This window comes from Melanerpes formicivorus, unplaced genomic scaffold (assembly GCF_026170545.1).
Source record: "Melanerpes formicivorus ecotype bairdi unplaced genomic scaffold, bMelFor1.0.p_v2 SCAF_4, whole genome shotgun sequence".
Classification (NCBI taxonomy): Eukaryota; Metazoa; Chordata; class Aves; order Piciformes; family Picidae; genus Melanerpes; species Melanerpes formicivorus.
In genome coordinates, this window is record NW_027142356.1 from 5,617,104 (window position 1) to 5,642,590 (window position 25,487).

Genomic DNA, 25,487 nt, shown 5'->3' on the forward strand with positions numbered 1-25,487 from the left:
GAAACCAGTTTCTATCTGAAGAGGCGCAGAGGCAGCAGGGAGAAGGATCAGGTCCGACCACATGGCAGAGGAGCAGGAGGGCAGCTGCAGTAGCTCTCATCCAGGAGAGGCAGGAGCCAAAAGGAGCTAATGACTCCAATGCCTTCCCTTTTATACCCTAGCTGGACAGGGAGTGGAGGAGTGGAACAGACTCAGTTTCCCAGGGGAAAAACACCCTGCAGGGAAGGCAAAGGACTGGCAAGCCCTCCACCCTGTTTTCCAGAAGAGGCGTTAACCCACCACACAAAGACAAAATGTAACTGATATTTGTCATGTTCATTATGATGAATGCAATCACAATTTATCACAACATAGCACTGACTACAGTTCTAAAATATTACAGTATCAGAGGACAGATACTGCTGATTCTACTTAATCTGCTTGTTGATCTATCGAAGTTTACCATCACATGGGGATTGCTTACCTCTATGGCAGTTACTTTGTTAGCTAAAATAACACTGCAAGACTAACAACAAAAGACACAAGATTTTGTAGCTACAGAAACACCAAAGAATATTGAAATAGATTAAGTGCAACACAGGGAGCTCTTAAGAAGATATATTCTGGTGTTCTGTTGATCCAGAATCAGAAAAATGTTCTCATCTCTTTTTATGGGGCCTGTACACCCTGTTTCCTTCTGTCTCATAAATGACCTGGTTTAACACAGCCTGCTCTCATAAGCAACACCCCCCCCACCCCCCCCCCACAAAAAAAAAAATCACCAGGGAAAGCAGCACAAGCAGTCCTGTGGACATAGCACAATATAGCATTACCTTAGCCTGTTTCTCAGAAAAGCAGCAAAAGCAGAAACAGCAACAGAAACCAGTGGTAAAACAACCTCCACACCCCTGAAGCCTGCAGCCAGCCCAGTGGAAAAAGATAACACCCCAAACCAGAAACTGGAAGCAGCAACTGGAAACAGGAAGCTTCTCATGTTACAATCTGAACTTCCAGCCCCATGATACTTGGCTCCAGCCAGCACTTTCATTTTGAAGCTGGCATGACAGCAGCATGGTATTGAAAATACACATCAGCAGATTCAATTGGCTAAACCCATGACAATAAATGACTAAGTAACATGAAAGTGAAGGATTTTGGAAGAGTTCAGGATCAGGAAGAAACATAACACCTCCCTGGAGGTGTTCAAAAGAGGACTGGACATGGCACTTGAAGACGTGGTTTAGTTAGTCATGAGGTGTTGGGTGACAGGTTGGACTTGATGATCTCTGAGGTCTTTTCCAGCCTTATTGATTCTATGATTCTATAATTTGCAGCTGACTGCGAATGAAAACAGGCATATTGCAGTGCTACATCTCTGAAGGGTGCTCTGTAGTAAACTATTAATCATAGAATCACAGAATGTTAGGGGCTGGAATAGACCTTGAAGCATCATCCAGGCCAACCCCCCCTGCCAGAGCAGGATCACCTATGCCAGATCACACAGGAACACATCCAGGCAGGTTTTGAATATTTCCAGAGAGGGAGACTCCACAACTTGCCTGGGCAGCCTGTCCCAGTGTTCTGTTACTCTCACAGCAAAAAATAAATTCCTCCTGTTTCCATGAACTTCCTCTGCCTCAGCTTCCACCATTGCCCCTTGCCCTGTCATTGGGCATCACCCAGCAGAGCCTGGCTCCATCCTTTGACTACACCAATGACTATTGGTGTGTCAGGTGGTTGCTCCTGTAAACTTCCCGTGTAAAATGTGCAGCACAGTGCCTGTCTGCCTGTGCCTCCTCCTTCTGGACACCAGTCCCTTACATCTGTGACACCAGCTTAGTTCTGTGACTCATGTGGACATTGCTGTCTATTCTTATTTTATTCTACTCTAACACTTTATTTCTCTGCGACTGGGAGCATGGCAGGAAAGAAGGAAAGAAAGGCAGAGAGCCTCCCAGTGGATGTTAGCCTGTGGACAGGTACAAACCGTTAGGCTCACACAGTCTTTCTTATATTTCCCACCCTTTCATTTTCTTTTCCTTTTCCTAATAACGAATCTGTAACTTAGCTGTAATTCCTTTTTCTTAAAAAAAATGTTTAAAGCAGAAGGTTTTTGGGGGAGTTCTAATTAAGGGAACAGAGAGTAGAAATTGCTGCTCATTTTGAAGCATGAATACTAATTTAAAGTCATCTTTTGTGTCATTTAGTAGTTTTAATTTATGTTGAATTTGTTGGGGTGAAGGAAGGGTTGTGAATTCACTGTTCTTTTCAGCGCTTCCTTATGGTGTTAAAAACAGGCTCAGCCTGAGCAACATTAAAAATTGTTTCCATGAAAGTCAACTAAATACTCTTAATTCTTTCTAAATTAATGAATAATCACAGAATATTAGAGGTTGGAAGGGACCTCTAGAGATTCTTGGGTCCAACCCTCCTGCCAAAAGCAGGATCACCCAGGGGAGTACAGGCAGAAATGCATCCAGGTAGGTTTTGAAAGTCTCCAGAGAAGGAGACTCCACAACCTCCCTGGGCAGCCTGTTCCAGGGCTCCATTACCCTCACTCTAAAGAAGTTTCTCCTCATGTTGAGATGAACTCTTCTATGTTCAAGTTTATATCCATTGTTTCTTGTCTTATTACTGCACACCACCAAAGAGAGATTGGTCTCCTCCACTTGACACCACCCCTCAGATACTTACAGATATTGATCAGATCCCCTCTCAGCCTTCTTTTCTCAAGACTAAACAGTCCCAGGGCTCTCAGTCTGTCTTCGTAAGGGAGATGCTCAAGTCCCCTAATCACCCTTGTGGCTCTCCCGTGGATTCTCTCCATCAGGTCCCTGTCTTTCTTGAATTAGGGAGCCCAAAACTGGACACAGTATTCGAGGTGTGGAAATGGAAAGAATACAACCTCAGCTCCTGACTTGGGCTTATTCTCTAGAATCTTGCATGAGAACTGACATTGCTTTTTCCGTGCTGATGTTTATTCTCACACAAGGCCCAGTTGCAGTGCCACTGTGACCTAGGGTGGCTGAAACTGGAACCTGCTGGTGTGCTTCTAACAGGCTGTCCGTTGTTTGCAGAATTTATGCGGAACCCTTGTGTGGATGCTGGCTTGGTCCCTCCTTTGGTGCAGCTCTTAAACTGCAAAGACCAGGAAGTTCTGCTTCAAACAGGACGTGCGCTGGGCAATATATGCTACGACAGCCGTGAGTGTTGGAATATGCCATATTGGGTAGATGCTCCTGGAGGAGGGAGGGGAATGTTTTGATCTTCTGTACATCACGTGCTATGGGGTCATTTTCCTCCTTTCTTCATTCTTTCTTACCACATGACTCTTGTGATTGTGTGGCACAATCGAATGTCACACCTGGCATTACGCTGTTGTGACAGAAAGATTAAAAACCCTGTTTCACTGCTGCAATATCACTGGATATAAAACCCCAAAATATTTGTGATCCTGGGTTTGGTTTGGTTTTTTGAAACATAATTAGCTAGGTTTTCAGAGAGCAGGTGCAGCATACATAGAAGCCTGAATAGTTAGTTTTTCCTCAAAAAGAGTGTCTCAGAAGGGAACAGATGAGTCAGGGGGGAGCATTCACGTTCTACCAGTCTCAGAGGTGTGCAGAGCTGTGTATGGCTGAAATAATGCCTGAGCTCTCATTTGATTCTCACGATTTTGACGTGTCCAATCAATTGCCCCATACTGGTTTTTTTAGTAGTCAGGATCTGGAAGGGGAGATTGGGGAGGGAGTGTTTTGAGCTTATTATGAGGACAATAAATGTTGCACAGCCAAGCAACTGAGTTTTGCAATGCAATTGTGACTCCATGTGCTGGTCACATGTATGGATATGCTGTTTGCAAACCCAAGCCACTGGTTGCAGAGTTTTGAAAAGGCAGCCTCATTGTGCCTTTGGGTAAACGTTTTGGTACAGAAGCAGGGACGGCAGGAGCATCTTTCTGTACACATGAAGGAAGCCTATGGATGTCTGCAGATTGGAAGTGAGATGAAACTATAAAACAATTTTGTTACCTTGGGATTAAGTGACTTACTTCACATGGCCAGAAATTTTCTTTGTACTATGTGCTGCGTTTACTAAAAGCTTTGCTGTTCTGAATACTCTCTGTTGAAAGAATGCAATGATTAGTAGCCTTTCTCCTTGATGGTTTTTTTTTTATCCTTGTTTGAAAAGTTGTATTTTATATTGTTTTTAATTACCTTGCCTTTGACCTCAGGGAAGTTAACTGCGTTTTCCCATGCTGCAATTTCCATTTACAGACAACTGCTGCTTGAGAATGTTAATGTATAATTCTCTCATTTAGGATTTTCTTTAAGGTGACCAATCAACTGAACAACTGGAACAACTGGAAACTTCAAGTAGAAGCTTTCTGTAACATAATTTATTTATTACATTTTATTTCAGGGTGTTATGTGATGTAAGGCTCACTCCAAGGTGGCAGTGCTTTATTTCCTATAAGTCAAATCGACATAGCTACTCATGTCATTATCCTCACCTTCTTTCATGAAACAGAATAAGAACACACTGAAGTGGTTGTGTAGTACCAGTTATTTCAGATTACAGCTGGCTTTTATGGTGAAGGATTGACCCAGGACCCAAAAGCTGTGCTAACACACCTTGCCTTTCCGTGGAGCAAAGCTGGCACCGATAAAAACCTGCAGTAAGCAGTGATGTGTTCTGTATGCCATGTGTTGCTGTGCTCCTCTGGGAGGACAGTCACTACCTTCTGTGTGCATTTGGATAAGATTACTGAATAGAATGTAATAAAATGTCACAAAAATCAAGATTAGCATCTTGGATTTGAGTGGCAGAGGCAATTCACGGTGCTCATTTATCACATCCACCCTATCTGACTTTTATTTTGTATGTTATATTAATATGTAATGATTATGTAGTTATGTATCCTATCCTAAATTCTTATTTAGGACAAATACTTTCAGTTACTACAAAATTTACTCTTTTTTCCTTTTCTGTTATTTTTCCCTGACAAAGTACTTTGAAAGAAAACAAAGACTTTCAGAGTATAACGAAGAGATGTGGAAGCCTGTAATTCTAGAGAAAAATGTTGTGTATTGATGGTCTTCTCAATTGACAAAGAAGCAGCTCTTACCTTACTGATAATTGGGATTCATACAGAAACTTGAAATACAGAAACAATTGCATTTTGCCATATACAGGAGTGTTTTTTCACTTCTCCTGCCCGTGTAATTACAACACGAAGTGATGAGGAAGGCCTTTAAATCCTAAATCAGCATTAGGCTGAAGTTACAAAATCAAGCCCATAGTGAATGACTCACAGCAATATTTCTATTTATTGAAAGCCCCAATTATCCTGTATTTCATCCCAGCAGGTATGCATCACTTTGCTTAGTGACATTTTGTGCAAAAAGTTGTTCATCAGGTCTCTGTTTTTGAGAAGGCTGAATGGGTGCAGGATGAAAGTTAAGGGATGAAAGGCTTTACCTGCTGGGAAGGTGCCTTAAAAGTGGCCTTGCTGAGTAGAGGGATTGCCTGACAGGATTTTCTTGATTAAATGAAAAGTGGCAGCAGTCTCTCAGAATTCACAGGTCCCAGAATTTGCATGAAGGCAAGACCATTTGCACTTAAGTTCAGGAGAGGGCTACTCATGGAACACAGCTGCTGTGGAAAGGTAATTCAGGGCTAAGTAAGTCCCAATGCTGGACTAGGTTTAGTACCTTCCTGAAGGTAGAAGGGGAATTACACACGTGTTGGCCAGAGACCTTACTGAATAGATTATTCTCCTCACAGAAAACTTGAAAGGAAATCCTGTTTGCTTACAAGATTTTCTTCTCTGTGACGTTTGAGGTGCATGTGTGCAGAGTTACTGTCTGGGTGCTCCTCAGGGCTAGCCCCCTAAAATAATACTTCATCACCTGCCCCAGAGTAGAAAAAAAACACAGAGATTTAAATGCATTTCATGAGCAGAGGAAAAATTAGGTCAAATTTATCCTAAGTGACACTGAGGGCATCCTTTTTAAAGTATTTATGTGGTGAACTGTTTTATGTGACTCTCTGAATATCAAGAATAGAGGCAAATGTAGCTTCAAAGCAGAGTAGGAGGAAGCTTTGTTAGTGCTGCTGAGGCATCTATGTCTCCCAGAACTTCCTCTTGTACGCAGAAGAGAAAGAAACAGGTGAGACAGCCAAAAGGATTTTAAATCAGAAGCAATGAATGTAACTAATCACAGTATGCAGACTGTTCAGTGATGTCCTACAACTTAAGAACAGATCCATCACAGCATGTTCCTGTGCAGGCTGTAATTGTTGAACATGCTAAATGCCACATATACCTTTGCCCTCAAATTGTCATCAAAGCAGAAAGTGCAAAGCAAAGAAAGGGAGACAGGATCTCTCCCTCCTGCTTTCTCCCCCACTATGTCTGCAGCCTGTACCAAGTACAGCTGCTTTTACTTCTGTATCCCCAGACAACAGGTTCCTCAGCCTCACTCAGGGACAAAATACTGTTACTAGATGCAAAGCTCCAAGCCCACTCATTCCTTTTAACCACCAGTTACATTTTTCATCCCTTATAATCAAAGCTAAATTCTTAGGCATTGCCCAGTGAAGACCCTAAGACCCAGATCTCTCTTAACCCCAGACCTTGAACACTGGGGCTATTTAGTTTGAAAAAGAGGAGACTGAGAGGAGACCTCACTGCTGTCTACAACTACCTGAAAGGACATTGTAGAGAGGCTGGTGCTGGTCTCTTCTCACAGGTAATTAGTGACAGAACAAGAGGAAATGGCCTCAAGCTGCGACTGGGTAGGTTTAGACTGGACATTAGGAACAATTTTTTTGAGGGGAAGAGTGGTCAGGCATTGGAATGTGCTGCCCAGGGAGGTGGTGGAGTCACCAAACCTGGATGTGTTTCAAGGTGGTTTGGATGTGGTGGGGTGGGGATATGGTTTAGGGGTGAACCTTGCAGAGTAGAGTTGTTGGTTGGACTTGGTGGTCCTGAGGGTCTTTTGCAACCTGATTGTTTCTGTGATTCTCTACCACTTCTGTTTAAAAAGATCTTATGTGTACTCAGCTGCCTGTTGTATAAGGATGTACAGACCTCTTGCACAGATCTGCTAAGACAGGCTAAGTACAAAAAGAAAAAGCTACTCAATTGTACCTCAGGATCTAAAGCAAGAAACCAGACACTTAAGAATTAAATGTACTGGAAACAAGTCAAATTCAGTTTTCTTCAAAAAATGGCATAACCTTTTTCAGTACCATATGGAAAACCAGCAGAATCCTGGAACACAACTAGTATTGATAATGACACACTACTGGCTAATCATTTTTATGAAGGTCACCCTTGTGGCATCTGGCCACAATCTTTTCATTGTAGTGGATCCTACCAAATGTAAATACCATCTACTAAGCTGTTTCCCAAGCAGTATCATGACATTGAGAGCAGAGGCTTTAACTTGTTAGAATAGAATAGACCAGACCAGGTTGGAAGGGACCTTCAAGATCATCGCGTCCAACCCATCAACCAATCCAACCCACCTAAACAACTAAACCATGGCACCAAGCACCCCATCAAGTCTCCTCCTGAACACCTCCAGCAATGGTGACTCCACCACCTCCCTGGGCAGCCCATTCCAATGGGCAATCACTCTCACTGTATAGAACTTCTTCCTAACATCCAACCTAAACCTCCCCTGGTGCAGCCTGAGACTGTGTCCTCTTGTTCTGGTGCTGGCTGCCTGGGAGAAGAGACCAACCTCCGCCTGTCTACAACCTCCCTTCAGGTAGTTGTAGAGAGCAATAAGGTCACCCCTGAGTCTCCTCCTCTCCAGGCTAAGCAACCCCAGCTCCCTCAGCCTCTCCTCTTAGGGCTTGTGTTCCAGACCCCTCACCAACTTTGTTGCCCTTCTCTAGACATGTTCCAGCAAGTCAACCTCCTTCCTAAACTGAGGGGCCCAGAACTGGACACAGTACTCGAGGTGCAGCCTAACCAGTGCAGTGTACAGGGCTGATTGAAAACTGTTCAGAACAGCTTGCAGACAATTAAAATTTGAGTTTTTAATTGTACAGTAGCAGTGTTTTACATTAGAAAACCATAGCAATCTTACAGTTGGAAGTCCTTGGTCATGCAGTATTTTTTTCCAAGCCTCTGCAGTACAAGTACTGCATCAGCTAGAAACTAAGCATACCATGTGCATACCAACACATTACTTTCACAGTAATATTTAATACTTAATAGGAATTCATCATGAATGTTCTTTAGGAAGCTGTTAAACCAACATTATTCTGATTTCTTGGTTTTGACTCTCCTCATCGTTATGATGAGGAAGTCTTTGTGAGCAGCAAAAAGAGCTATTAAAGGAATTATATCAAAAACATAAATTCTCCTTTTCAGGCTATTTCTCTTTTCAAAATATACATTCTAAATACTAACTCTACTGAAACAAGCAACAAAACTCTCATGACTTAAGCCAGAACTTAACAAAAGCTCACATGGGGGATAAATTTGAATGAAAACCCACCAAGCCCAAATTACCATAGATTTGCAGCTTTTGCACTCTCTAAGGTATGAGACCTGATGTTTTAAAGAGTATAGGTATGGCATGTCCTGCTTATTTTTGTCAATGCAAGTATTTATTTCTTCCTCATTTTACCAGGAAGATCTATTTTAATAAACAGAAAAACCAGATCAGAATTCAGTCAGTACAGGTACACAGAAAATACAGACTAAGAAACAAAGCAGACCTTTTTCCAACTCATTACTTACTCCCCCTCGAGCATTTCATTCACAATCTGTAAAGTTTGTGTATTGCTCATACTTCAACAAGCTCAGAGGACACATCTGCTGAATTTACAGTCAAAATAGAAGCCACAGGCAGCAAGGAAATAAACATCAAAACAAAAAAAAAGGAAATGTTTCCAGAGTCTTAAATAAGGTCACATGCAGACTTGGAAAGAAATCCCACTTCATCCCCTAGATCTTCCTGCCACCCTAGAAGCCAGTTAAGAATTAAGAGACTTTAAGGACTGAGCTATTTCTTCATACTTCAAAGCTAAACAAAGTAGGAAAGACAAAACCTGGGAATCCCCCTAATATTTATGAAGACTAAAAAAAGCCCCTGTCAGGAAGAAAAGCTTTTAGGATTTCAGTAACAAAAAGTGAACTACACAAAATATGTAGCTCTCTTCTTTTAACTCAACCTCTGTTTTCATGTCTTTTATGACATTGCCTTTCAAGTTATTTAAAATTGTTCATATTTATAGACAGCTGTACAGTCATGGTGCTTGCAAGCCCTCAGAAAATAAAGTCCAATAGCTAAGTGTCTAGACATGGCCAAAATGTAAAACCTTGTCCAACTTCAGTTAAAAAAGCAGACATTATGCAACCACAAATATTCACTGTCACCAGATCAGCAATTGCAAAAAAGCAGAATCGTTATGGTTGGAAGGGACCTCAAGGATCATCCAGTTGCAACCCCCCTGCCATGGGCAGGGACATAGTATCACAGTATAACTTAGGTTGGAAAGGACCTCGAGGATCATCGAGTCCAACCTATCAACACAGACCCCATGACTAGACCATGGCACCAAGTGCCACATCCAATCCCGTCTTGAACACCTCCAGGGACAGCGACTCCACCACCTCCCTGGGCAGCACATTCCAATGACAAATGACTCTCTCGGTGAAGAACTTCCTCCTCACCTCGAGTCTAAACCTCCCCTGGCGCAGCTTGGGACTGCGTCCCCTTGTTCTGGTGCTGGTTGCCTGGGAGAAGAGACCAACCCCTTCCCGGCTACAACCACCTTTCAGGTAGTTGTAGAGGGCAATGAGGTCACCTCTGAGCCTCCTCTTCTCCAGGCTAACCAATCCCAGCTCCCTCAGCCTCTCCTCATAGGGCTTGTGCTCAAGGCCTCTCCCCACCCTTGTTGCCCTTCTCTGGACACGTTCAAGTGTCTCGATGTCCTTCTTAAACTGAGAGGCCCAGAACTGGACACAGTACTCAAGGTGCAGCCTGACCAAAGCAGAGTACAGGGGCATACTATTCCTAATGCAGGCCAGGATGCCATTGGCCTTCTTGGCCACCTGGGCACACTGCTGGCTCATATTCAGGTGGCTGTCAATCAGCACCCCCAGGTCCCTCTCTGTTTGGGAGCTCTCAGCCACTCCAACCCTAGCCTGTAGCTCTGCATGGGATTGCCGTAGCCAAAGTGCAGCACTCGGCACTTGGACTTGTTGAATGCCATCCCATTGGACTCTGCCCATCTGTCCAGTCGGTCGAGGTCCCTCTGCAGAGCCTTTCTACCCTCTAACTGACTAACATCTGCTCCTAACTTGATGTCATCTGCAAACTTGCTGATGACTGACTCGACTCCCTCATCCAGATCATCAATGAAGATGTTAAAGAGGACAGGGCCCAGCACTAATCCCTGGGACACACCACTGGTGCCTGGCTGCCAGCTGGATGTGGCACCGTTCACCACCACTCTCTGGGCTCGGCCCTCCAGCCAGTTCCTAACCCAGCACAGAGTGTAGTGGTCCAAGCCACGGGCTGACAGCTTAGCCAGCAGTTTGCTGTGGGGGACAGTGTCAAAGGCCTTGCTGAAGTCCAGGTAGACCACATCCACAGGCCTCCCCACATCCACCAGATGGGTCACCTGATCATAGAAGGAGATCAGGTTGGAGAGGCAGGACCTGCCCTTCCTAAATCCATGTTGGCTGGACCTGAGCCCTTGGCCACCCTTCAGTTGCGCAGTTATTGCCGCCAGGATAATCTGCTCCATCACTTTCCCTGGCACTGAGGTCAGGCTGACTGGCCTGGAGTTTCCAGGTTCCTCCATCCGACCCTTCTTATGGATGGGGACCACGTTGGCCAGTTTCCAGTCACCTGGGACCTCACCTGTGAGCCAGGACTGGAGGAAAATGATGGAGAGCGGCCTGGCCAGCACATCTGCCAGCTCTCTCAGCACCCTAGGATGGATCCCATCCAGAAACACCTCACACAAGATCATCTTGCTCAGAGCCACATCCAGCCTGGCCCTAAAAACCTCCAAGGATGAGGCTTCTGCCACATCTCTGGGCAACCTGTGCCAGTCTCTCACCACCCTCATGGGGAAGAGCTTCTTCCTAACACCCAATCTGAATCTACCCATTTCTAGTTTTATTTCATTCCTCCTAGTCCTGTCACTACCTGACACCCTAAAAAGTCCCTCACCAGCTTTCTTGTCCCCTTCAGATACTGGGAGGTCACAATTAGGTCTCCTGAGAGCCTTCTCTTCTCCAGACTGAATAGCCCCAACTCCCTCAGTTTGTCCAGAGGGAGTTTGGAGGGCTCCAACCCTCTGAGCATCCTCATGGCCCTTCTCTGGACACATTCCAGCACACCCAGACCCTTCTTATAACAGGGGCTCCAGAACTGGCTGCAGTACTCTAGGTGTGGTCTCACCAGAGTGGAGTAGAGGGGGAGAATCACCTCCCTCCACCTGCTGGCTATGCTTCTCTTGATGCAGTCCAGAAAGCAAATCACATCCTGGACTGCAAAGCAGTCGGCACAAGGATAGCACTAACCCCAAACCAACACTCACCTCAGCTTTTCCTGGATCCCAGGGCCAACACTCACCTCAGCTCTTCCTGGATCCCAGGGCCAACACTCACCTCAGCTCTTCCTGGATCCCAGGGCCACTTGTTACTTTCTCACTTCTCTGAATAATTTTCTTTCTTCCCAGTGCCTAGCAGGCCCCACAGATACACTTTATGGTGGGTTTTTTTGGTTTGGATTTAGTTTTTGTTTGTTATTCTTGGACAGACTGAAACATTTCACTCAAGGCCTGAGAGTAACATTTCTAAATTAATTGCTGTGTGCAAGTTTATTTTGTTAATAGCCTGTGGTGCTATAAATGTCTATTTGCCAGTGTAGGAAAAACTGCCTGATATTTTGCTGTGTAATTGGATTCCATGATTTATTTCATGCTGTATGAAATAAGCAGCACAGGCTGGCTTCAGCCCTGACTTATGCTTCCATAAACCTAATTTGTTTGACTGCAATGGAATTACTAAGGAATTACATAGAGTCATAAACTGAACTGAAGAATTTGCTGTCAGCATATTGCACATGAAAAGGAAGGCAGAGGGAAGTGTTCTCTTCGGCTTTGAGGGCCTTTACCTTGCTTTTATAGATCTAATAGAACCTCTTCATACTGGATGGCTTCTTCATTTTCAAACAGAATTTAGTAACAGAATTTGCTGCACTTCAGAACTGTAATCTCTTTGGAAACCAGAACAAATCACCTGCCAGTACTGAGACCAGCAGCATTTTGTTCTCACAGAATCACCAAGGTTGGAAGAGAACTCAAAGATCATCAAGTCCAACCTGTAACCACAGACCTCATGACTAAACCATGGCACCCCTCTTGAACACCTCCACTCGATACCAAGAAAAACATTTCTGCTGTTGTTGAAATCTTCGGTCCACTAGTAGAATTTGACTGGAAGGGAAATACTACCAAAAAACCCAAACCCTTAAACAGTAAACTCATCACTGTTCCTTTGTCTGAAATCAGAAACTTGGGATTTTTCTCATGTGTCTCTGACATAAGAGTAATATGAAAAATAGGCAAATGTTACTGGAAGTAAATTGTGGCGTTGAATCTGGCTTGCTTTGATTGCTGTCTCGAAACAAGCCTGTGTTCATGGAGGGAATGTGAGTAGTCACAGTAATTTGATAATCCACATGGAGTTTTACAAAACTTCTGTGAGCCACTCATGATATAAAAAGAGACTTTACTAATTCTTAGACATGGTTGTGGGATTGGGCTAAAGAATACAGTGGAAGTAATAACTCGTTCTGTAATAAATCTTACTGTACATTTTATAGGGGGAAAAAAAAACCCTCTGTGGTTGCTTGGGTTTTTCAAAGATGTGTGTACTTAAAAAACCAAAAGCTGCACAGCAGCATTTCCCCCTGTGAGCCGCAGTGAAGCAGTTTTAAGCAGAAACTGTTCCATCACTGATCTCTTAGGAATAACAAATGTTTATTTAAAAAGGTCACAGGAAAAAAATGTCAGCGCGGCTTCTGGGAGGCTGGAAGCACGTTAAGTGTGGGAGTTCATAGAGCTGCTGAACTGCAAAGTAGTAGTTGGATCGAGAACAAGGCACAGCAACATGCTGTGGTCTTGTTTTGACTGTAAATGATTTGGAGCCCAGCGAGTATTCTTATGTGCAAAATCTGTTTCTTAGCGACGGAGCAGGGAGAAGCGAGTCAGTAATAAGTACATAGAGCATTCTGAGTCACAGGCATGCTTTTTCGCTTGGGGATGCAACAGGATGCCACAGTGTGAGCTTGGAGTGGGTAGTCAGGACCTTCAGATTTTTTCCTCCTACATTAGATACAGGATTCTTTGTGGCCCTGCACTAATGAGCTGAGTTAATCCTCTTGAGCCTAAGGCGGTGGCATCAGGAAATCCTAATTATAGCACTAGCCCAGGTCTGATCTTCACCCAGCTGCCTAAGGCACAGTAGCAGCTACCCAGAGTGAGCTCTAGAATGGGAAAGAGTTGGATCAAACAACTCAATTAAGTCATCTCTTTTATTTATCTACCAGCCTATATAGTCACATCAACACCTGCTACTTACAGCCTGCCACCTACTTGGGAGGGATCCTGAAGTTCATTTTGCTCTAACTTTTTGGTTATACTATAGATACAGAAAGGCATTTCTTGGGAGTGAGGTTTATTTGTGAATCTTCCTGAGTTACTTCTGCTGTCTGGAGAGCAGAAGCTGGTATCTGTCCACCTGAGAAAACTATTGCTTGGCTAAGAATTTTGTTGTGTATTTGAAGTGAGAGACTGTTTCCCTACTTACAGATACAGCAGCTTTTGATCTATAACAACTTTGACAAAAACTGAGGGAAAGGAAGTAAAAGGATATGCAAGTTAGATTTTCATTTGTTGTAAAATATTATCAAACAGTTACTTTCAGAGGAGTTGTGCCAAATTCCATGCAGGTAAGGAGCTTGGCTTGTAACTGGGGTTTGGATTTTTTAACTCCTGCTCCTAACCCTCACCCAACACTATATAATTCTCTGCTCACTTATTCCATATGCAGTTCCATATCATAATGTGTCCAGAGAAAGGCAACAAAGTTGGTGAGGGGTTTGGAACACAAGCCCTGTGAGGAGAGGCTGAGGGAGCTGGGGTTGCTTAGTCTGGAGAAGAGGAGACTCGGGGGAGACCTTACTGTTCTCTACAACTACCTGAAGGGAGAGGTTGTAGCCAGGTGGGGGTTGGTCTCTTCTCCCAGGCAACCAGCACCAGAACAAGAGGACACAGTCTCAAGCTGCACCAGGGGAGGTTTAGGCTGGAGGTTAGGAAGAAGTTCTACACAGAGAGAGTGATTGCCCATTGGAATGGGCTGCCCAGGGAGGTGGTGGAGTCACCATCACTGGAGGTGTTCAGGAGGAGACTTGACAGGGTGCTTGGTTGCATGGTTTAGTTGATTAGGTGGTGTTGGATGATAGGTTGGATGTGATGATCTCTTCCAACCTGGTCTGGTCTATTCTATTCTATCATGACACAGGTACAGGACTGTCAACTCTGAGATTAAGATTTCTTTTATGGTATTAGCTTGCCGATTTCAGTTGCATTATAGTAATTTCAGGACTGCATTCAGTCTATCTGACCTAGAATCAGTGATTCAGTTTTATTTTGCACACCTGTTTTGACTCATAAGAGTGGAGTCAATTACAAAATCATGTATTTATGTATCTTTCATAATAAACAAATATGAGAAGAAGATGCTGGAATAAATAAGGATAACAGGATGTTGGAATATTCCAGCCAGTGTTGGTTTTTTCTTTGCTGGTTTGGTAAATATAAGCACTGAATCTGAATACCTGACTATGCTGTCTCTCTGTTGGTGGAGGATTTCCTTTCATTTCAGCATTATGCTTGAGTTTGTCACTGCTTCAAGGATGTGAGAGATCTAGTTCTTTTATAATGCTCCCTTTTTTTTAGTCTTACCTTGACACAGAATCTTACCTTGAATTGGTTTAACTGTATACAGACTCCATTTTTTTCAAATGGAGATACATGCTTGCAGTGCAGCACAGTCCCCTGATGTCCTCATCATGTTCAAGGTGGAGACAGTCATGGCAATGATGATTTTTTCCTCTGTTGCATCTATCTCAGTTATTCTGCAAAACACTCATTACAGTGGTAGTAAATTTAATAGCTTAGATCCAGCAACAATTACCCTTCCTCTTTTAGCTCCACTCAGCAAATTATCTGAAGTCTCTCTATATGCCCCTCACATACATATATATTCATGAATATATATAGTGTATGTGTATATATAATACTTTTCATGTATATATTATATATATATATAATGTAAGGGGTATACATGCCTCACAAACAGTATTAGCAAGAACTTTGGAACACTTTGTACTGGAAGATCATACTCTAAATATGGACAGCCTTGATTTTCATACTGCACATGGTGCAGAGCAAGGAAAACCTGATAGCTTGACCTCTACATACAACAAGGAGAGAGAAGAGTGATGATAGAGTGGTGCATAACGAGGGAAAGAGGAGATTTGCTTTGAGGCCATTAAGAAATTGAGGAGAGGGTGGGGTTTTCTTTCTTAATTTACAAAACTTTTTCCTGTAGTGATTTGCTCCCCAGGGTTTTGGGTTGGTCCAGATTTTCCAGTTGATTGTAACTGTGACTCACTTGGAAATCTCTCCTTCTGGAAATCCTGGAATTTAGGTTATTGATCGTTGTCTGTTGCTGATTGCCTGCTGGGAAAGGAAGTGGTAATGTAAATAACTATAATAGAAGGCCAATTTTTCTGTTATTCCTACGCTGATACATCAGATCTGATTTGTTACACAGGAGTTCCTGACAAAGGTTGTAGCATGTTATTTGACACCTCTCAGAGCACTGCAGTCTTTTATAGATTAAGAGCAAATTTTTCTCTTAGCCATGCATGAATGGCTAAGCACCTGCTAGTGGTATTAAATGGCAGGCACAGAAGAGCAAAAGCACTGGATTCTATGGTCCTGCTCTGGCAAGGGGGTTGGACTCCGTGATCTACAGAGATCCCTTCCCACCCCTAACATCCTGTGAGCCTGTGACATGCCGTGCGGCAGAGTGAGTGCAAGCAGCTTGTGACTGGGAACTGGTACCCCTGTTGGCTTTGGTTTGTTTCCCATTTTGTTTCTAAATAACCTAAGTGATTTATTTTCTGTGTTTCAATGTCTTGATGTGCATAACAGCAGGAATAAGTTACCTGGTCCACAAGGGCGTGTGGACTAGACTTTGTAAAGTGCTCAGAACCTCCCTCTGGTAACACCCTGTGTATTTCCAGAATGTTATTTATCAGCTGCAGCAGCTCTGCCTCAAACACTGAACTTCTTTGCAAAGGTATCAGTGCCAAGTGGTTAATCCCTTTTGTTGTAGGTGCTTTCACTTTCCTAGTTCTGTGGCATTAAAAGCTGTCCCTCGAGTGTCTCTCTAGCTGAATTTGACAGCGCTGGATGAATGCCTTCCCTCTGTGTAACAGCTTTGTGTTCAATGGTTACTGTCATGTGTGGGACTCTACAATGGGATTCTTTTTTATTTTATTTCTTTTAATGTAACTCTTTGTTTTACAGATGAGGGCAGGAACGCAGTTGACCATGCAGGTGGTGCACATATTGTAGTAGACCAGATAAGGTCACTATGCAGTAAAACAGACCCAGCCAGTGAGAAGCTCTTGACTGTCTTTTGTGGCATGCTGATGAACTATAGCAATGAGAATGGTAAACAACACCAAACATTTGCTTTATATCTACCAGGAGAACAGCTCCCTCAAAAAAAAAATATAGAAGTTCAAGTCAGCTGTAGGTTTACATTGTGGATACTAACACCAAGTTATTCTGGAAAGATCCAGCACCTTCATTCACGTATACAACTGTTTCAGTAACATGATGTTCCCAAAGACACTGTGTAGTGCCATGCAGTGTACCATAGAAAAGTTTTAAAATGGGCATCTAGAATTTCCTTCTGTGTCTAAAAGAAATGCATGGAGATGTATCATACATCTTAGGGAAAAAAACATTCCAGAAACGTGTGCACATGGCACTGTGGGATGTGGTTTGATGGCCATGGTGGTTTGCGGTTGGACTCACAGAATCACAGAATTGTCAGGACTGGCAGGGACCTCAAGGATCACCCACTTCCAAACACCCTGCCATGGCCAGGGACACCTCACACTACAGCAGCTTGCCCAGAGCCACAACCAGCCTGGCCTTAAAAACCTCCAGGGAATGGGCTTCCACCACCTCCCTGGGCAACCTGTTCCAGTGTCTCACCACCCTCATGAGGAAGAACCTCTTCCTAACATCTAATCTAAATCTCTCCTCCTCTAGCTTGGATCCCTTCCGCTCAGTCTTATCACTACCTGACACCCTAAAAAGTCCCTCCCCAGTTTTCTTGTAGCTCTCTTCAGATACTGGAAGGCCACAATAAGGTCTGTTCTTCAAACTGAATAACCCCAATTCTCTCAGTCTGTCCTCACAGGAGAGGTGCTTCAGCCCTCTGATCATCCTTGTGGCCCTTCTCTGGACACATTCCAGCACATCCAGATCCTTCTTGTAATAGAGGCTCCAGAACTGGACACAGTGCTCTAGGTCGGGTCTCACCAGAGTGGAGTAGAGAGGGGAGGGGGAGAATCAGCTCCCTCAGCCTGCTAGCCACACTTTTCTTGATGCAGCCCAGGCTCTGGTTTGCTTCCTGGGCTGCAAGTGCACACTGGTGGCTCATGATGAGTTTCTCATCCACCAGCACCCCCAAGACCTTTTCTTCAGGGCTGCTCTCAAGCCAGTCCCTGCCCAGCCTATATTGGTGCTTGGGATTGCCCTGACCCAGATGCAGGACCCTACCCAATGATCTTAGAGGTCTTTTCCAACACAAACAATTCTGTGATTCAACAGAAGTAAACTAAAAGGCTACATTAAGTCCTTCCTTTTTCATTTAGTATCAAACACCACCATAGGACTAATTTGTTGCAGGTGTGCAGTGTTGATTTAGGGGGGATATGTATGCCAAACAGTTCTTAGTTATTTTGCTCCTTGTGGAATGTGTTATTTTCTTCTAAGATAAATGGGAAATAATTAATGTATATTTGTATACATTAATGTATACAAATATACATGTATATATAATTGTATAATATACAATTATACATGTAAATAATGTATAATTAACTCTGGTCTGTGTCTGTCTAAAAGTTTGTAAGCTAATGTTCCTTACCCTGTTAAATGGAGATGTTTAGAGCCTCAGGAAAGTAAAAAGAGTAGTATCTTAAATGAGCAATCCTTGACCAGCAAGGGTTAGAAAATAGCTTTCTACACTAGCTATAAGGATGTGTTGATATTTTAGTACCTAGTTTTTCCTGCTTACAAGCTTGGTGATATGCCCAAACATATTATACAGCATTCACACATCTCCAAGTTTTCAAAACTTGAATCTCTAAAACACTTGGGATAAATGAGGAAGGCTCAACAGAGAATCTTCTCCTGACTCGTAATGGCACAGACTGCAAATACAGTTAGCTTTTTACAGCATTTCTTTGCTCATGCCCATTTCCTGAGCTGCAGTGTTGTATCCTAGGAAGGCATAGCTTCTTTAGGAGCTGCTCACCAGATCCTTAAAGCTGTCACTAGCTCTAACTTGCTTTTGTACATTCAGAGAATGGGTTGGGTTGGAAGGGACCTTAAAGTTACAGTTCCAACCTCCCTGCTACAAGCAGAGACACTTTCCACTAGACCAGGTTGCTCAAGGCTTCATCCAACCTGACCTCGAACACCTCCAGGGAGAGAGCATCCACAACCTCCTTGGGCAACCTGTTCCAGTGTCTCACCACCCTCACTATAAAAAATTTCTTCCTAATCTGCAGTCTAAATCTGCCTTCCTCAAGCTTCGGTCCATTCCCTCTCATCCTATCGCTACAAGCCCTTGTAAAAAGTGCCTTCCTGGCTTTCTCGCAGGGCCTCTTCAAGTACTATGTTCCCAGATCTCTTCTGCCTCTCAGGATGGTCCATAGACTTAATTTTTTTCCCCACCTCTACTGTAGAAATTTTTAATCTGCTTTTCTCATCTCTTCTAGCATAGTGTGTTTTCTGTGCCATGTGTCCAGAGCTCTCAGCTCTTAGTGTTACTCATCCAGCTCCAAATATCACTGCTGTATGTCTCACCTCTGTCTCTTGTTCTTAACATTTTCTCCCTCCTCTTTTCCTACTATTATCTAAGAATGCTTGTTTACAGTACTTCTCTCTTCTCCAAATAGCAACTTTCTAGTTCCTTTGTTTCCTATAATTTTCAGGAACTGTTTTGCTTGATGTCTGCATGACATTATATTTCATACTGATAACTCCATGTTCTCTTTATTTGTTAAAATATTTGGAGCAAATTAGATATTCTCACCTCCAAGCTAGCAGAATACTTTGGATTGACTAATAAGCATGCAGTATATTTGGTGGCTTAAGGCCTAGATAAATCTAGGAAGTGCTGCACAGGGGGAAAACAACCTATCAGCTTTGCTTCAGTGACCAAGAGCCCAGAAGATCCTCCAGAAAATCAATTATGAGATAAATCTCCCAATCAAGCAGCTTCTGAACAGTTTAACTGTTATGAACAATGAATAAATTACTAATTCCATCTATTAAGAGAGATTATTCTGATGCAATTCATAAAGCAGTTGCATACTTGAGTGACACCTAGGAGGATCCACTAGCTGCTCTGCTAAATGACATCTTTCATCTCACACAAAGTAAGGAATGGACACAATATTCACAGGAGCCACTGAGGCAATGGCAGAACTGAGAAATGCAGAAGTATATCCCAGCTTCTGGATCTGAGTACCACCACCCTGTTCTGCCACTGCATCAGGGAGGAATACCAGGAGTCTTACCAAACCCTCAGCCTTATCCCACATACTCATTGGCTCCTTCTGTTGGGACCCAGCTCCTGTTTGGCCCAGCACTCATCAGTGTGCTGTGTAAGACTTGTGTCTTGTAGTTCCATTGTGAATTTAGTCACTGACTGGAACAACCCTTGACTTCAACTCCAGACAATCTGCTAAATCTGTTGGGGTGGGTTCTTTGATTCATTTTTTTTAATTAGAAAGGAATTAAAGGATTACAGTTTTAGAAGAGAAGTCAGTGACTGTACCTGCAACACGTGAATGCATAGGCAAGTTAGTTGGCTTGTCTTGCCAGCTATAAGAGCCACAAGTACAACTGGACCACAGCTCTGAACTATGGACCATCATAAATTTTCAGGACAACAGCCAATGTCAAACATGGGCCCAAGAAAGTCACTTATTTCTGTTGACTACAGCAGCCAGTAGATGTCTGAGTCAATCTAGTCCCTGAGTCGATCTAGTTCTCTGCTGACCTGTAAACATGAAAATTCAGATTGCCCTGACAGTTCCTTGAACTCCCAGATTAGCAGATACCATTTCCAGTACCATAAGGCTCGATCCCATGTCACTTAGGAAGTAGATAAGCACTGCATTGGTTTTGCTGAAGGACGAAGAGTATGGGATTGCAGGCTGGAGTCCCAAATTTCTTCTTCTGTAGTTAGAGAAACACACTGGACATACACACACACAAAGACATCTGAGGAAGGAAGTGTTTCAATTCTTGAAATAGCACTGGTGCTTTCTCTTGTTTCTGTAATCTTTTTCTGCTTAGCATGCTATGTTACAAAATTGCAGGTAGGGACTTTGAAGATTTCTTTACTGATTTTAATGACTCCTACTATTTGAAGTTGCAGTAGCTGTCCAGATAAGAATGATTCCAGCACATTTGGTTCTTAGTTGCAGCTAATTGTCTGTGAACACCCTAATATTTTCTAATCCTTTATATAAATTGTTTTACTTGATTCTAAACAGTTTTTCATTTCCTGTCAATTAATTGCCCTCTTTTCCCACTAGCTACTTAGCTCCTGCATCATTCTTAGTAGCTATCAGTGTCTCTTTTTTAACACAAAGACTCATTCCTTTTTTCGTTAGCATAGGGATTTGTCAGACGAAAATGGCAACTAAAGAGCAGCTCCATGTAATGTTTTCTTTTCCTAAACAGAGCATTCCTGTATCTCATCCCAATTCTGGACACTCACCTTGAAGTTGTAACTCTGTAACACTGTTGACTAAGCTTTAACACTAAGATTCCTGTGACATCTGCTTGTGTTCAGGAACTATTTTTGCCTGCTGTTTCTCAGTTCTTCCTTTGCCTCCTCGAAATTTGATCATTTTGTTAGTGGGTTCTATGTTAACAAAACAAGCTTGGCTTTGGCATCTCTTGCAGTTCTTTTAAGCTTCAAAGAGTGTTGGTTTTCAATTGTGTTGCCAGAAATCAGTTTGTTTTTTTTCTGATGGGACATACCCCTTTGGCCTTCAGCTCAGATTACCTTGACCCTATCTATCATAATTGTATTTTACTGCCCAAATTCAGTCAGACACAAGTAGCTCATTCCTGCTTTCCATTATCCTTGAAATGCAAAGTTGCAGGTATGGCTAGGGATGAAAAAAAAAATGTTTGTGAATGGTTTTGCTCATAGCTTAATCCCAAAAGAAGCAAGTCTTGACAAAGACCTATAAGAATTCTTTCTTTGTCAAGCTACGCAAACTTCATTTGGGGTACATAGCGCCCATGCTTAAAGCTGCTCTTGTGGCACCTCCCAGTATGTTGTTGTGCTTCTCCTGCTTTGAAGACTATTATTATTACCTATAGTCTTTGTGCAGCTACAAATCTGCTTAAAAACAAGGGGCAAAGCAGGCTTGGATAAAGAGGGAAAAACTAATTAAACTACTCTAATACAACTAATAATCACATGCAAACGTTCATGTGAAGGAGTTAGTGATATGAGTAGTTACGCTGTAGATCTCACAAACCTGTGAGCCAAGACTGTAAGTTAATGGGCTCAGTCTGCATGGTAGCTTGAGATTTATAAAGCCAACCATGAAAGCATTTGTTAAGAAATGCAGAACCGATGGAAGAACTGGGCCAGCTGGCTTGCTCTAGGTGGTCAAATTGGAGAGCAGAAGTTAACGGTACACAGTAGATGGGTGAAAGTATACATGCATTTATATATAGCGGTCTACATATGTAGGTAAAACCAATTCTGCCTATAGGTTGCTTGCTCATCTCATTTCATTTTAAGCTTCAGCCTGTCAAGGTTGTCTGTCCTTCAGTGCCTTTGTAAATTACAACATTCTGATGTTAAATCATACACCTGCCAAGCCTGCCTCTCATACTCTCACAAACTTAGCGACTGGAATGAATGTTGAGGACTGATTTGCGGCATTTACAATCTGTAGGATCTATATAAATAGGGAATGAAAGGGAGATTTATGGCACCAATATGAAGGTCTAACAGCAGTATTTCAGTAATGCTTCCTTCTAAGACTTACCTATGCTGATTTTCATGCTTGCTGTGGGTTTTGTTTCGTTTACATCACAAGCTAAAGATGTCTAGCATGCTTTCAAGACCTAAATGCACTTAAATGCAAAGTAACCTACAAGCAAATAAAAAGTGTGTTTCCTGTGATAGTTTCTTAGGATGGTTATCTATCCTATTGATAGAGAATCAACAGAGTCACTTCTGTGATGGTTTAATACAGAGACAGGGATTACAAGCAGGTTTCTCTAAGGTGTGAAATGATGCCATTAATTGTACAAAAGAACATTTCCTTTAGCATTATAACCATGGTCACTCATGAGACAGGCAAAGACTAGTTGTTTTCTGAAACTCTATCCAAAATCATGAACGAGCCTAAATCAGCATTTTTAACTCAACTGCCCCCGGATAAAGTTCTCAATTTGGGATATTCTCCCCAGATCTTACTCTTTGGAGTTTCCATGTGTGTCACCGAAGGACATGGAGCCATTGAAATGCAAGTTTTAGGTAGGTAATTCATTGTGCTGGCGCATGTATTGATTGCCTTTTATCTACCTGTATATGCATCTGTACAGCATCACTGTCAGTGCTTTTCACCTCAAGAGAACACAGAGGCCTCTTACTACTGCCACATACGGCAGCAGTGTAAATTCTGAGTTTCCTTTGTAGCTTTAAGTCATAAATTCAGAAGGAGCATTCAGTTTTTCATGCTTCCTGCTCTCTATGCATCAAGTTCTGCTTAGGAAGCTGATAGAAATGCTGTTTCGCCCTGAGACATGATGATGCCTGGCTTCATGGCTCATTTTAATCCTGTGTTAGGCAGCTGCTCATTGGAAGGATGCATGCTTCCCCTGAGTTTGCCTCCTGCTGTAATAGGGCCTTGTACACTTCCTGCAGTGAAAGGCTGAGGTAAGCACTTACTCCATGTTACCCAGTCTGCAGTCTGTCATCAAATAGCTAGAGGACTGCTGGCAGTCCCTTCAGCTAAGACTGAACCACTCAGATGTTTTTAATTTCTCTCAGTTATTAAGTGCTGTAGGTCCCCATACTATTTTTAAACCTCTTAATAGACTTTGCTCTTGCATTTACTAGAGAAGAAGCCTCCGTTGGTCATAATGACAAATGCAAACTACACATTCAGGATTTGAGAATTTGCATGGCAAGATCAGGCTTAAGCACAAGCATAGCAAATAGCTGCTGGCAGCCTTTCATCTGTAAAGGTTTTGCCTGTCATGCAGTTTTGTGGCTCACAGGGTTCTCCTATCTTTAGCAGAGGAGAAAATGCATCCTTTTGCTCATGGCAGTTAAGGCATCAATATTTACCTAATAGGTAGTTGTTGTAATCCCATTCCTACCACACTGTAGACCCTCCCTGTGTGCAGGTGCCATCCTTCTAGTGGAAGGAAATGAGATTAGTATGAAGTCAGGTATAACACACACCTGACTTTTGACCCAATTAGTCTATTTTCTTTTTTCCTTTTTTTCCTACTTGGGAATTCTAGAGGCCCTTCAGTCAGCCCTTCCATGCTCTCTTGCAAAACAATATATCCTGTTTGCCTCTTAGGATTCCTGTTTCTATCCAAAGATGGATATGCTTTCCCTTTCTCCACTAGTCTTCTCCTTCTCACCTTTTATATATTTTGTATTGAGAAAGAGACAGCATTCATAAAAGAAAAAAACAGCTTAAAATAGAGAGTTTATGCTTTTGGTGTCAGAATATTCTGCCAAACAAAGCCCATAGAGATTAATTGTCTCTTCACCCATTACAGCTGGATGAAGTGATTTTAGAGTGACTAAAGGCATATAGGTCTAGATACAAAGCAGTTCCTTCTCATGTAATTTTCTATGGCATTTGTGATTTGTGTCTTTGTTCTCCAGCTCTCCATGACTACCATTTTCCCTTCAGAATTTTCCAGTGTTTGCAGGGGACAATCACAAGCCAAGGACAAAACCAGATTATTTACCAGTAACTTGAGTTCTCCTACACGATCATTTTCTCCACAGAACCATTCCACCTACCCCTTCCCCAATTTTCCTATTCAGAGGCAGCTTTTTACAGTCAGTTTAGATTGAAGTAGGAGGATGTAGTAGTGACTCACACATCTGCTGGAGGTAAAATGGCATTCAATGCATGCGCTGGTGCAACTTGTACTTACCTGAAATTTGACAGCTTCAACAGCTCTTTGGTGTTCGACATGGGGTTCTCAAATTTCTCTATAAACACCACAAATCTGTGGAAGAGGTAACCCCTCTCCCCCAAAAAAGGAAATTCAGTTACTGGTAAGTAATACAGTCTTTTAAAGATGTCAGACCATAAGGATTCCTGCTCGTCCCAATAACACTTACTTAGTGTACCAAATGGCTAATTATTATGAAAGTCTTTTTGCACTGAATAATAAATTAACTAAGCAGTCATCATTTTTATTATTTGAAAATTCCAAACATGTGACAGAATCTTGAAGACAAAGATTTCTGAGAGCACAAGATTATACTAAATAAGATATACTGGTTTTATCTCCCTGTACAAACCTCTAACTGTCATGTCTCGCCATGCCACAGATACAAAAACTCCAACTTGCTTCACTTGCTCAGAATTAAAACTAATTCCCCTGCAGGGCTTTGACCAAAAGCTAAATTCTCTTGAATTCACCAGGCTTTGGATCTTTTGAGTAATTATTTAAACCTGGTTGAAGTGCTTAGAAACAAAGGAAAAGATGCTTAGGAGACTTACTAAACAACATCTGGTACGTTCACGTCTGCCTCATTCTGTTCAGCTGTGAAACAAAGCTTTTCTTCTTCGCTGTTGTAGGTAAAACGTGTAAGAGAAAACACTGTAATAAATACTCTTTGAAAACAATCATGTTTCTGCCTAACCATCAAAGCATCTTTCTATTTGCAGACATCTAGGAGCAATAATTTACTTACTTGTAATCACTAAAAACTTTCATCTTAAGCAAAAAAAAAATCAGAATGGCTTCTAAGGACTTTTCTTAAACCTTCCCTTTTTTTTTTGTCTTTATTAAACTTTCTTTTTTCTTAAGCTCCTCAATCTGCATTGTGACTTGCTGTGTTT

General features: G+C 42.5%; 1 protein-coding gene across 4 annotated transcripts in view; it reads left to right on the forward strand.

Annotated features, from left to right (window-relative positions):
- Positions 1–25,487, forward strand: part of RAP1GDS1 (Rap1 GTPase-GDP dissociation stimulator 1) — a 113,637-nt gene that overhangs the window by 68,502 nt on the left and 19,648 nt on the right. For 3 of the 4 annotated variants that reach the window (XM_068136790.1, XM_068136791.1, XM_068136793.1), the window contains 2 exons: positions 3,057–3,182; positions 16,624–16,770. In XM_068136790.1, the coding sequence (XP_067992891.1) occupies positions 3,057–3,182; positions 16,624–16,770 (273 nt within the window). The remainder of the gene's footprint in view (positions 1–3,056; positions 3,183–16,623; positions 16,771–25,487) is intronic. The other variant, XM_068136792.1, reaches the window with a different exon arrangement.